This window comes from Oncorhynchus masou, chromosome 22 (genome assembly GCF_036934945.1).
Source record: "Oncorhynchus masou masou isolate Uvic2021 chromosome 22, UVic_Omas_1.1, whole genome shotgun sequence".
Lineage (NCBI taxonomy): Eukaryota > Metazoa > Chordata > Actinopteri > Salmoniformes > Salmonidae > Oncorhynchus > Oncorhynchus masou.
In genome coordinates, this window is record NC_088233.1 from 41,190,715 (window position 1) to 41,204,050 (window position 13,336).

Sequence of the window (13,336 nt, forward strand, 5' to 3'; positions counted from 1 at the left end):
GTTATACAATGTGATGTGGCCTTCAGCAAATTGGTCGGCCTTAATTAGAAAATCCCTTATGATATTCTGTTGCGTTCCTTTCCATTCTAAGAACCAGATGCAAACATGTTGCATAATGATAACATACATCCTGTGGTATCCCCAGGGAATGACAGTAACACTGAGATAGATTGTGAATTCTGCACAGCCAGGTTCTCAACGGGTCTTACTGTATGTCATCCGTCATTGTCATGCCAGAGTAGGAATGCATGACATGTATTTCTGCTTCCTGATTCACAAGTACCGTTGGCTCTTATAGACTCGCCCACAGTAACAGCAGTGGTTGTATTATTAATGGAAACAATATTGGTTTGAAAGTGAAAGACCTCCTGTGAATGTGAAGGACCTCCTGTGAAAGTGAAGGACCTCCTGTGAAAGTGAAAGACAAAGTGAAGGACCTCCTGTGACTTCATAAAGGTTTCAGCAATATTAATAATTAAACTGCCTCAACTTGAGTTGCCAATCAAAACTGTATGTTCTCTTGCGCTCTAATAACTTTGACACAGCTCAAATAATGAATGACAGGCAGGTTGGAGGATACTCCTTGACGGGTTATTACAATGTTAGGTTTTATCGTGACTTTTGTGTCTGAAACACAGTTTAGTCATTAGGCTAGAGTAAAATGACTGTAGGTTGCCACAAACAGGGCTGTATATCCACAGCCTCTGTCAAGGGAAAAGCAGTCAGCAGCAGCAGTCCAAAATCCAGAGAGAGGCAGAGAGCACAGCGGAGAGAAGGAAGGAGGACTGTAAAACTCCGCCTCCGGACTCGATCATTTCACATTCCTTATTCACAGCCCCTCACGTTAGAGAATATAGAGAAAGGGAGAAGAAGGGCACAAGAAGAAGGAGAGCAAAACGACAATGGCAATAATCAAAACGTCTGAGCTTGACATATCCGATCATAGCGCATCTGCAACGTCGACTTGGGCATGGAGCACTCGCGCCATACACAGAGCTCAGCTGAATGACGTTACACCTGGTTTGAGGACAAAATGAGGGTGATCTTCATCCAGAACGCCGGTTTCGTCGCTGCTTTCTCGGGAGGCAATGACGCTGAAGGTTTCGCCTGTTAGTTGTGAGTTAACGATGTTGGCAGCATTTTTACGGAAGATTATATGAACGGCCTAGAATAAACGAAAGACTATGAGATAATAATGCCAGTATAGGCTACTACACGGATAACGAGAATAGAATAGCCTGATGTTTAAATAACCTAAATAAAATAAAATATTTCTGGATTGCTAAATTTTGAGCACCATTGTTCATACCCGAGGAGACATACAATCGAAAGTGGATTCAGCTTCCGACATGCATTCGTCTGTCGAATGCTGAATACATATTTAGAGGACTGCAGCCCTAGAATATACCTTCATAGTAAAACATGTTTAATATGCATTGCATTATGTATCAGGCGCGCAAAGACAGGTGATGTCACATGTCTCCTTTATAACCCTTTTGTTTTTTATTTAATCGTATAATAATGACTCACTCTTGTAAGCCGACAAAGGAATGACTAGATGTGGAGAGAATTCTTTGATCAGAAAAGAATGAACAAAGGGAGTGATCATTAGACAATCGGAATAATTTCTATGTTTATTACTATAATATTTACGCATTATTCCTTGTAATTTATTTTATTTATTACGACTATTATTAGGCCTATAATAAGTATAACTATAGTATAAATATTTGTAACAAATAGCTTAGTTTAAGATATTTAACCGTGGGAAGTTAGTTTGAATACTTCCCCAGAGATGGAAACAGCTTGTCTCTCGGCCCACCGAGGGCTGACCCGTCCTGAGGCCAAACAAACCCCCACCTCGGTGGGTAAACCATCTAGGGGTGATCTGTCCCCTCCATCGTTACCTGCCGGTCATTCAATGGCAGAGACACCGGCAGCTAGCGATGGCAGCAGGAGAAATTCAGGCTTCAAGAAACACCACCACAAGCATAACCTGAAACACCGCTACGAATTGCTCGAGACTCTCGGAAGAGGGACCTATGGCAAAGTCAAGAAGGCAATTGAACGACACTCCGGCAGAGAGGTGAGACATTTATTTATGCATAGGGTTTTTAAACACTCTTTACGTATAGGGGTTTCAAGAACCCTGTATGCCTGAGACATCTGTATAAGTTCTTCTTGCGTTTACACAGGCAATCAATTCCGATCTATTTTTCACTAATTGGTCTTTTGACCAATCAGATCAGGAAAATATCTAATGTAATTGGCCAAAAGACCAATTAGCGGAAAAAAAGATCAGAATTGGGCTGCCTGTGTAATTTAAGTCTACAGACCTGAGACGCCCAATCCTGAGCCATAGAAAACATAGCTACAATAAAGAGGCCCCAAATAGCTACTTTGCTGTGCTCTAGACATGTGTCTTTTTCTCCTCTGGGAATTTCCCCGTGCTCATAAGGCCCTAGAGACCCTGGGAATATCTTGAGCACGCGCTGTCCTCAACGATACACATCATTGAAACAGGCCAACAGTCCTCCAAGACACTTCAGCCTACTCACATTGAATGGGCTGGAATGTGCCATTTATTGAGGTAAGGTTAAGAGGTTTCTAGTTTGTCAAACTCAAACTTGAGAGCTGGCCTAGAATAACACCTCTTTTTGATGTTGTTGAAATAATTGAACTGCATGTTAAAAGAGTATATCTATATTTTTTATGTAACCTTTATTTACAGTTGAAGTGGGAAGTTTACATGCACTTATGTTGGAGTCATTAAAACTCATTTTTCAACCACTCCACACATTTCTTGTTAACAAACTATAGTTTTGGCAAGTCAGTTAGGACATTTACTTTGTACATGACACAAGTCATTTTTCCAACAGATTATTTCACTTATAATTCACTGTATCACAATTCCAGTGGGTCAGAAGTTTACATACACTAAATTGACTGTGCCTTTAAACAGCTTGGAAAATTCCAGAAAAATATGTCATGGCCTTAGAAGCTTCTGATAGGCTAATTGACATAATTTGAGTCAATTGGAAGTGTACCTGTGGATGTATTTCAAGGTCTACCTTCAAACTCAGTGCCTCTTTGCTTGACATCGTGGAAAAATCAAAAGAAATCATCCAAGACCTCAGAAAAACAATTGTCGACCTCCACAAGTCTGGTTCATCCTTGGGAGCAATTTCCAAACGCCTGAAGGTACCACGTTCATCTGTACAAACAATAGTACGCAAGTATAAACACCATGGGACCACGCAGCCGTCATACCGCTCAGGAAGGAGACGTGTTCTGTCTCCTAGAGATGAACGTACTTTGGTGCGAAAAGTGCAAATCAATCCCAGAACAACAGCACAGGACCTTGTGAAGATGCTGAAGGAAACAGGTACAAAAGTATCTATATCCACAGTAAAACGAGTCCTATATCAACATAACCTGAAAGGCCGCTCAGCAAGGAAGAGGCCACTGCTCCAAAACCACCATAAAAAAGCCAGACTACGGTTTGCAACTGCACATGGGGACAAAGATAGTACTTTTTGGAGAAATGTTCTCTGGTCTGATGAAAGAAAAATATAACTGTTTGGCCATAATGACCATCGTTATGTTTGGAGGAAAAAGGGGGAGGCTTGCAAGCCGGAGGACACTATCCCAACCATGAAGCACGGGGGTGGCAGCATCATGTTGTGGGGTGCTTTGCTGCAGGAGGGACTGGTGCACTTCACAAAATAGATGGCATCATGAGGCAGGAAAATGATGTAGATATATTGAAGCAAAATCTCAAGACATCAGTCAGGAAGTTAAAACTTGGTTGCAAATGGGTCTTCCAAATGGACAATGACCCCAAGCATACTTCCACAGTTGTGGCAAAATGGCTTCAGGACAGTAAAGTCAAGGTATTGGAATGGCCATCACAAAGCCTTGACCTCAATCATATAGAACATTTGTGGGCAGAACTGAAAAAGCGTGTGCGAGCAAGGAGGCCTACAAACCTGACTCAGTTACACCAGCTCTGTCAGGAGGAATGGACCAAAATTAACCCAATTTATTGTGGGTAGCTTGTGGAAGGCTACCCAAAACGTTTGACCCAAGTTAAACAATTTAAAGGCAATGCTACCAAATACTAATTGAGTGTATGTAAACATCTGACCCACTGGGAATGTGATGAAAGAAATAAAAGCTCAAATAAATCATTCTCTCTAATATTATTCTGACATTTCACATTCTTAAAATAAAGTGGTGATACTAACTGACCTAAGGCAGGGAATTGTTACTAGGATTAAATGTCAGGAATTGTGAAAAAACAAAACAATTTAAAATCTATTTGGCTAAGGTGTATGTAAACTTCAGACTTCAACTGTAACTAGGCAAGTCAGTTAAGAACAGATTCTTATTTACAACGACGGCCCACCGGGGAACATTGGGTTAACTGCCTTGTTCAGAGGCAGATCGACGTATTTTTACCTTGTCAGCTCAGGGATTCAATCCACCAAGCTGTCGGTTACTGGCCCAATGCTTCACCCACTAGGCTTCCTACCGGACCTACGACTGTGTCTCTTTGACCAATGTCCCTAAACTGTTTTGTTTTTGTTTGTGTTCTTGGTGTTGTTTTGGTCAACACTTTCCTGGAGTTTATCCATGACTGGGAGGACAGCAGCATGTCATTGAGTGCTCGTCATCTGCCCCCATGCACCATATTTGGGGACCCTTGCACCTCACCTCTTCAGATATTTCTATGTGATGCATAATTTTACCCATGATCCCCTTTTGGCAGAACGAGAGGAAATTTCCTTACGTGTGTTCAGATTCAGAATGCCAGGGGGGAAACTCAGTCGGGTCAACACGTCCCTCTGTGTTCCATAGCTCCTGGCACATGCATGCTTGGTGGGGGCACCATTAACCCATAGCTCAAATAGCACCCTCACATGGCCTGCCTGGCTGGTGCCATTGCTTTATGGCATCAATGCCTTATTGCAAGTTTTCCAACTCATTAAACAGACAGGGTGCTTGGTTCAAGTGAAAATCAGCATCTGTTTGGGTCTGTTTCTAAAAGCCTAGTCACATTTGGTGAAATGTTTAAGGCTATTATGTTATATCCCATTAATTACCACAGTTTCACCACTTTGTATGTCATTGCCATCTCCACATGCCCTGACATCATTCTAGAGATTTATGGAGTGATGGTAATGCCTGATCCCCATGCATTCCTCCTCTATCAGTTAGCCTGGCCTGCCTTAGTGCTTCAGCCCTTAATGATTCCACTTCAAATAGCAGGCAGCAGAGCTGACCCTGGAACAGTGTGTAGGTGGTAGCTAATTATAAATCAACCTGAACTGTTGCCGTTGAATGTGTCACAACATTATTACCAGTACAAGTGGCCATGGGCCCTTTGTAAATCAACACTTGAGTACATTCAGTTCAGAGGCACGCAGACAGAGATAGAGAGGGTGTGCAGACTGTGGCCCCAGGGCACGTGTGTCTGGCATGGTGCTGTGAGAGTGTACATGACCCCTGACCTAAAGAGCCCCTGGTGTCCATGTGATAGAGATAGCAACAGGGTGATCGTTATGGAATCCCTCTGCTGACCCTGCCCGTATTACTTTCCCTGGCATGCCCCAGCTTCCTTTGCAGCTGGACTAAATGAGAAGAGCAAAAGGGCAAAGAGAAGAGACTGATGACTTGTGTTTGTGGGTTTACCATTGCAGAGAGATTGATTAGATGTCAGGGTGCATGAGAGCATGTGTTCAAGTGTGACAGCCTGTCGACATAGAATCTGCACAACCTTCTGTTGTGTTTGTCGGCTGCTCACTTTGGATGGAACGTCAATGTGTCTGTGTCCTCATACAGTATGTGTGGTTTGATTTGACTACTGTATGTGTGGTTTGATTTGACTACTGTATGTGTGGTTTGATTTGACTACTGTATGTGTGGTTTGATTTGACTACTGTATGTGTGGTTTGATTTGACTACTGTATGTGTGGTTTGATTTGACTACTGTATGTGTGGTTTGATTTGACTACTGTATGTGTGGTTTGATTTGACTACTGTATGTGTGTCTTGATTTGACTTTACTGTGGTTTGATGTACTGTGTGTGTCTTGATTTGACTACTGTATGTATGTTTGATTTGACTACTGTATGTGTGTCTTGATTTGACTACAGTGTGTGGTTTGATTTGACTACTGTATGTGTGGTTTGATTTGTGGTTTGACTACTGTATGTGTGGTTTGATTTGACTAATGTATGTGTGGTTTGATTTGACTACTGTATGTGTGTCTTGATTTGACTACTGTATGTGCGGTTTAATTTTACTACTGTATGTGCGGTTTGATTTGACTACTGTATGTGTGTCTTGATTTGACTACTGTATGTGTGGTTTGATTTGACTAATGTATGTATGTCTTGATTTGACTACTGTATGTATGTCTTGATTTTACTACTGTATGTGTGGTTTGATTTGACTAATGTATGTATGTCTTGATTTGACTACTGTATGTATGTCTTGATTTGACTACTGTATGTATGTCTTGATTTTACTACTGTATGTGTGGTTTGATTTGACTAATGTATGTATGTCTTGATTTGACTACTGTATGTGTGGTTTGATTTGACTAATGTATGTATGTCTTGATTTGACTACTGTATGTATGTCTTGATTTGACTACTGTATGTGCGGTTTGATTTGACTACTGTATGTGTGGTTTGATTTGACTACTGTGTGCGGTTTGATTTGACTACTGTATGTGTTTGATTTTACTACTGTATGTGTGGTTTGATTTGACTACTGTATGTGCGGTTTGATTTGACTACTGTATGTGCGGTTTGATTTGACTACTGTATGTGCGGTTTGATTTGACTACTGTATGTGCGGTTTGATTTGACTACTGTATGTGCGGTTTGATTTGACTACTGTATGTGCGGTTTGATTTGACTACTGTATGTGTGGTTTGATTTGACTACTGTATGTGTGGTTTGATTTGACTACTGTATGTGCGGTTTGATTTGACTACTGTATGTGTGGTTTGATTTGACTACTGTATGTGTGGTTTGATTTGACTACTGTATGCGTGCATGGGGTTGGATGTGCAAAGGTCAATGTGTATGCAATTCTGACTCTTGTGTCTGTGTGTTTGGGTGCATAAGGGCTCCCAAGTGGCACATCGGTCTAAGGCACTGTATCTCAGTGCTATAGGTGTCACTACAGACCCTGGTTAGATTCCAGGCTGTATCACAACCGGCCATGATTGGGAGTCCCATGTGGTGGCGCACAATTGGCCCAGTGTCGTCTTGGTTAGGGTTTGGCTGGGCTAGGCCATCATAGTAAATAAGATTTTGTTATTAACTGACTTGCCTTGTTAAATAAACATATATATTTTTAATAAAAGGTGCGTGTGTGTGCTTACATGCGTGTATGTCCGTTTTAGTGTGTGTGTGGGAGGGAGGAGGTGCCTTGCACAAAGGGAAAAGGTTGTGGTGACAGCAGTGGGCATTGACACATGAAAGGCCGTCCCCAGCAGGAAATTAAACACGAATGGAAAGTTATTATCCTGTGGGGGGGTCCAAAGCAGAGGGAGGGAGGGAATGAGTCAGGGAGGGATGGGGGAGGAGAAGGCAGGGAGGGAGATGGGAGGAGGGGAGCAGTTTAAAGATAGGGAACCCCATCATAATGGAAGGGGTGGGCTTTAGTTTAGGGGTAAGAAAGTCACATTCATTTGAGTTTAAAGCACTAGATTACCTCACCCCCAAACAATGGATTCACTGGGGATTAACTGGGAGGAGAAAATGACTGAGATTCACTGTTATGGGCTGTAGTTGTGCAGTTATCAGCAGTTTTTCTTCTTCACTCTGGCACTGTGGTAAAAAGATGGCTCAGCTCTCTCAATCAATCATAGGGTCCTCCCTGCTATTGTTAACTCCCCTGACACACACACACACACACACACACACACACACACACACACACACACACACACACACACACACACACACACACACACACACACACACACACACACACACACACACACACACACACACACACACACACACACACACACACACACACACACACACACACACACACAATCTCTCAATCCACACAAATGAACATGATCTAGTGGGGAACTAGTGATGGATACCTCATCTATTTTAATGGGTTGAGAAAACGCCGGTCGTTGTCAGGCTCTAGGGGAGCGGAGCGCGGCCTCTCGCATCAAACACACTACAGCCAACAGCCTCTGGAGGAGGACGATACCTGGCACAGGGTAGCTGGGCAAGGCCGGCAGGGCAGCCATCTGTGTGACTGACAGTAATAGCCCACCACTTAAAGACAAAAGCAGGGCTGCAGTACTGTAGCCAGTCAGCCAGCTGGCAGGTGGATGATACACAGGCCTGCGTGTTTAATGATCCCACCCACTCCAGGGTCCCAGGGGAGTAAGAGACGAGCCCTGTGGGATGGATGGAGTTTTGTCTGCGCTGTATTTTTGGAACGCTGTCTCTAATAGGTTGACATATTTCTTCTTGTTTCTCGTGTGTTTTTCGTGTTGATTATTGCATTGTTGGGTTTTGCATTTGCAAGAAAGGCATTTCACACGTGACATTATAAACATAACTTACAGTATAATGAGGGTCAAAGGGCAGTGTCTATTGATACTGTACTTTCTGCAATACATGCAGTCCAGTAGTCCACAAATCTCTCAAAAATTAAACCACACACACCACAGTAAGACCTTTGTGTATTTATACATAGGGTTGCACATTTTGGGGAATATTCAGAGGTGTCACGTTCTGACCTTAGTTCCTTTGTTTTGTCTTTGTTTTAGTATGGTCAGGGCGTGAGTTGGGGTGGGCAGTCTATGTTCTTTTTTCTATGATTTGGGATTTCTGTGTTTGGCCTGGTATGGTTCTCAATCAGAGGCAGCTGTCAATCGTTGTCCCTGATTGAGAACCATACTTAGGTAGCCTGTTTTCACTCTTGAGTTGTGGGTGATTCATTTTCTGTTCTGTGTTTAACTTCACCGTTCAGGACTGTTCGTTTTGTCGTATTATTGTTTTTGTTCAGTGTTCAGATTCTTATTAAAACAATATGGACACTTACCACGCTGCGCATTGGTCCTCACCTTCTTCCACCACAGACAAGAGGTGTAAACCTTCTGTGGGAATTAACGGGAATATATGGGAATTAATGGAAATATATGCAAATTAATATTAGTACCATTTAAATGTAGATGTTTATTGCATTGGATATATTTACCATATCAAATGGAGACAGAAATAAACATTTGACCTTATCATACGGAGACAATTGCAAATTATTAAATCCTTCCAATGGAAATAAAAAAACAATTTAGTTACAAATTTAACTTGAATTAAATGAGTTGACTCTTCACATGGGATGATTTCACTGAACAACAAAAGAAAGGGAATATTTAATGATCCCCAATGATCCATTGCATCTCCTAAAAACGTTTTCAACATACATCTGTAAAATGATAGTCTAGAAACTAAAGCTTTGGTTGTCTTCCTCTCAGGCTTTCATGTCTTCTCTCTGGACCTCCTCAATGTCCACCTCTTGAACATCCGACTCTGAGGCCTCATCTTCACTGTCACTTTCCAATCTTGTTGAGGATGGCTCGTTGTCAGGCACAAAAAGCCCAAAATTTGCCCGGATGGCCACCAATTTTTCAACCCTTGTATTGGTTAGCCTGTTGCCTGCTTTGGTGTGTGTGTTCCCAAACAAGGACCAGTTGCGCTCTGAGGCGGCTGATGTTGGTGGGTGATGGATGATGGAGGCAGGAGGTGAAAGAGCCACAGATCCACAAAACCGACTGCCATATTGCATCTTCATCCCAAAGCCCTTGGTTGGGAAGTGTACTTCGCCAGACTACCAAGAACCTTGCCCTCATCCAGGCCAAGGTGGCGAGACATGTTTTTGATGGCACCATAGGCCTTGTTAATCTCTGCACCAGACAGGATGCATTTGCCAGCATGCAGTGCCTTGCCAAAGTATTCATCCCCCTTGATGTTTTTCCTATTTTGTTGCATTACAACCTGTAATTTAAATAGATTTTTATTTGGATTTTATGTAATGTACATACACAAAATAGTCCAAATTGGAGAAGTGAAATGTTAACATGTTACATGTTAAAAATAATAAAAAACAGAGAAGTCTCTATATAAGATCTGGTGCAACCAATTACCTTCAGAAGTGACATAATTAGTTCAATAAAGTCCACTTGTGTGCAATCTAAGTGTCACATGATCTGTCACATGATCTCAGTATATATACACCTGTTCTGAAAGGCCCCAGAGTCTGCAGCACCACTAAGCAAGGGGCACCACCAAGCAAGCGGCACCTTGAAGACCAAGGAGCTCTCCAAACAGGCCAGGGACAAAGTTGTGGAGAAGTACAGATCAGGGTTGGGTAATAAAAAACGGAAACTTTGAACATCCCACGGAGCACCATTAAATCCATTATTAAAAAATTGAAAGAATATGGCACCACAACAAACCTGCCAAGAGAGGGCCGCCCACCAAAACTCACAGACCAGGCAAGGAGGGCATTAATCAGAGAGGCAACAAAGAGACCAAAGATAACCCTGAAGAAGCTGCAAAGCTCCACAGCGGAGATTGGAGTATCTGTCCATAGGACCACTTTAAGCCGTACACTCCACAGAGCTGGGCTTTACAGAAGAGTGCCCAGAAAAAAGCCATTGCTAAATGAAAAAATAAGCAAACATGTTTGGTGTTTGCCAAAAGGCATGTGGGAGTCTCCAAACATATGGAAGAAGGTACTTTGGTCAATTGAGCTTTTTGGCCATCAAGGAATATGCTATGTCTGGCGCAAACCCACCACCTCTCATCACCCCGAGAACACCATCTCAACAGTGAAGCATGATGGTGGAAGTATCATGCTGTGGGGATGTTTTTCATCGACAGGGACTGGGAAACTGGTCAGAATTGAAGGAATTATGGATGATGCTAAATACAGGGAAATCCTTGAGGGAACCCTTTACCAGTCTTCCAAAGATTTGAAACTGGGACGGAGGTTCACCTTCCAGCAGGACAATGACCCTAAGCATACTGCTAAAGCAACACTTGAGTGGTTTAAGGGGAAACATTTAAATGTCTTGGAATGACCTAGTCAAAGCCCAGACCTCAATCCAATTGAGAATCTGTGGTATGACTTAAAGATTGCTGTATACCAGTGGAAGGAACCCATCCAATTTGAAGGAGCTGGAGCAATTTTGCCTTGATGAATGGGCAAAAATCCCAGTGGCTAGATGTGCCAAGCTAATAAAGACATACCCCAAGACACTTGCATCTGTAATTGCTGCAAATGGTGACTCTACAAAGTATTGACTTTGGGGGGGTGAATAGTTATGCACGCTGAAGTTTTCTGTTTTTTTTTTTATTTCTTATTTGTTTCACAATAAAAAATATTTTTCATCTTCAAAGTGGTAGGCATGTTGTGTAAATCAAATGATACAACCCCCCCCCCAAAATACATTTTAATTCCAGGTTGTAAGGCAACAAAATAGGAAAAATGCCAAGAGGGGAAAATACTTTCGCAAGCCACTGTACTTGGGGTCCAACATGTACGCTGCGGCATGTATGGGCTTCAGGCAGAAGTCTTCGTGCTTTTTATGTATTTCAGAACTGCAGTCTCCTCTGCTTGGAGCAACAGTGAAGTGGGCAGGGCAGTATGGATGTCTTCTCTTACATCTGCAAGTCTGAACATCAGACAGGATGGCATTGTCTCCTTCAATCCGTGCAATGGCTACTGCTATAGGTTTGAGGAGTTTCAGGCTTCTTACCACTCTCTCCCAAAATACATCATCCAGGAGGATCCTCTTGATGGGGCTGTCCATATTGGCAGACTGTGATATGGCCATTTCTTGGAGAGACTCATTCCCCTCCAGGAGACTGTCAAACATGATGACAACACCCAACAGGTGTTGCTGGGCAGCTTCAATGTGGTGCTCTTATTCTTCTCACTTTGCTTGGTGAGATAGATTGCTGCTATAACTTGATGACCATTTACATACCTAACCATTTCCTTGTAGAGTGTGTCCATTGTTTTCAGTTCCACGATGTCCTTGAGAAGCAGATTCAATGCATGAGCAGCACAGCCAATGGGTGTGATGTGAGGTTAGGACTCCTCCACTTTAGACCAAGCTGCCTTCATGTTCGCAGCATTGTCTGTCACCAGTGCAAATACCTTCTGTGGTCCAAGGTCATTGATGACTGCCTTCAGCTCATCTGCAATGTAGAGACCGGTGTGTCTGTTGTCCCTTGTGTCTGTGCTCTTGTACAATACCGGTTGAGTGGTGGAGAGGATGTAGTTTATTATTCCTTGCCCACGAACATTCGACCACCCATCAGAGATGATTGCAATACAGTCTGCTTTCTCAATGATTTGCTTGACCTTCACTTGAACTCTGTGGAACTCTGCATCCAGCAAATGAGTAGATTAAGCATGTCTGCATGTTATGCTGGGCGAAGAACATTCAGAAATCTTCTCCAATACACATTGCCTGTGAGCATCAGAGGTGAACCAGTTGCATACACAGCTCGAGCAAGACGTTCATCAGCATTGTTCTGACTATGTTCCTTTATTGAGTCAAAAAAACTTCTCATTCCAGGAGGACCATGAGCTGTTGTTATCGATAAGGTGTCTGATTCATCATTTCACCTCGAATAGAAGCAGAGGGACATTTGTCAGAGGTTGCTTGTTGTGAGTGATGAGGGAACATTATGCACTTGGCCAGTTGATTCTGCATCTGTTGCATTCTTCACATATGATTTGGCACAGTATTTGCAAATGTATACAGCTTTTCCTTCTACATTAGCTGCAGTGAAATGTCTCCACACATCAGATAGAGCCCGTGGCATTTTCCTGTAAAGATTAGAAAACAATTGGTAAAAAAAACCAAATACAATTCCATGTACAGATAAATAGTTAAGGAGTTACATTAAACAACTCCTTTGAAAGATACATGTTTTAAGACGAAGCATGTATGGAAACAGGTGAATTAACACTCCTCAGTTAGCAGGCTCAAGCAAACTAAAACCCACATGGTAGCAAAATCTATCTAGCAGAAATGGTTAACAAGTTAGAAATTATTTAAATACACTTTGCTGTAGGCTACTATTTACTAGTTAACAAAAAATAATGTATGTGATATAAAATATTTTCACCCAGTATTGTAATAAAATTTTACCAGAAAGCATGTCGTTCTTGGCTCAGACAGTGTAGTAGTGTGGGCTCAATAGCATCTCATTAGTGTGCAAGATCTTGAGAATCAGCTGTACATGTGATGGAAGAATACACTGTGCAT

General features: G+C 42.3%; 1 protein-coding gene across 1 annotated transcript in view; it reads left to right on the forward strand.

Moving 5' to 3' along the window:
* The first annotated feature begins 733 nt into the window (after window positions 1-733).
* nuak1b (NUAK family, SNF1-like kinase, 1b) overlaps window positions 734-13,336 on the forward strand; it is a 29,972-nt gene continuing 17,369 nt past the window's right edge. Inside the window, exon 1 of the mRNA XM_064930230.1 lies at window positions 734-2,086. Within this exon, the coding sequence (XP_064786302.1) occupies window positions 1,796-2,086 (291 nt within the window). The 5' untranslated portion in view covers window positions 734-1,795. The remainder of the gene's footprint in view (window positions 2,087-13,336) is intronic.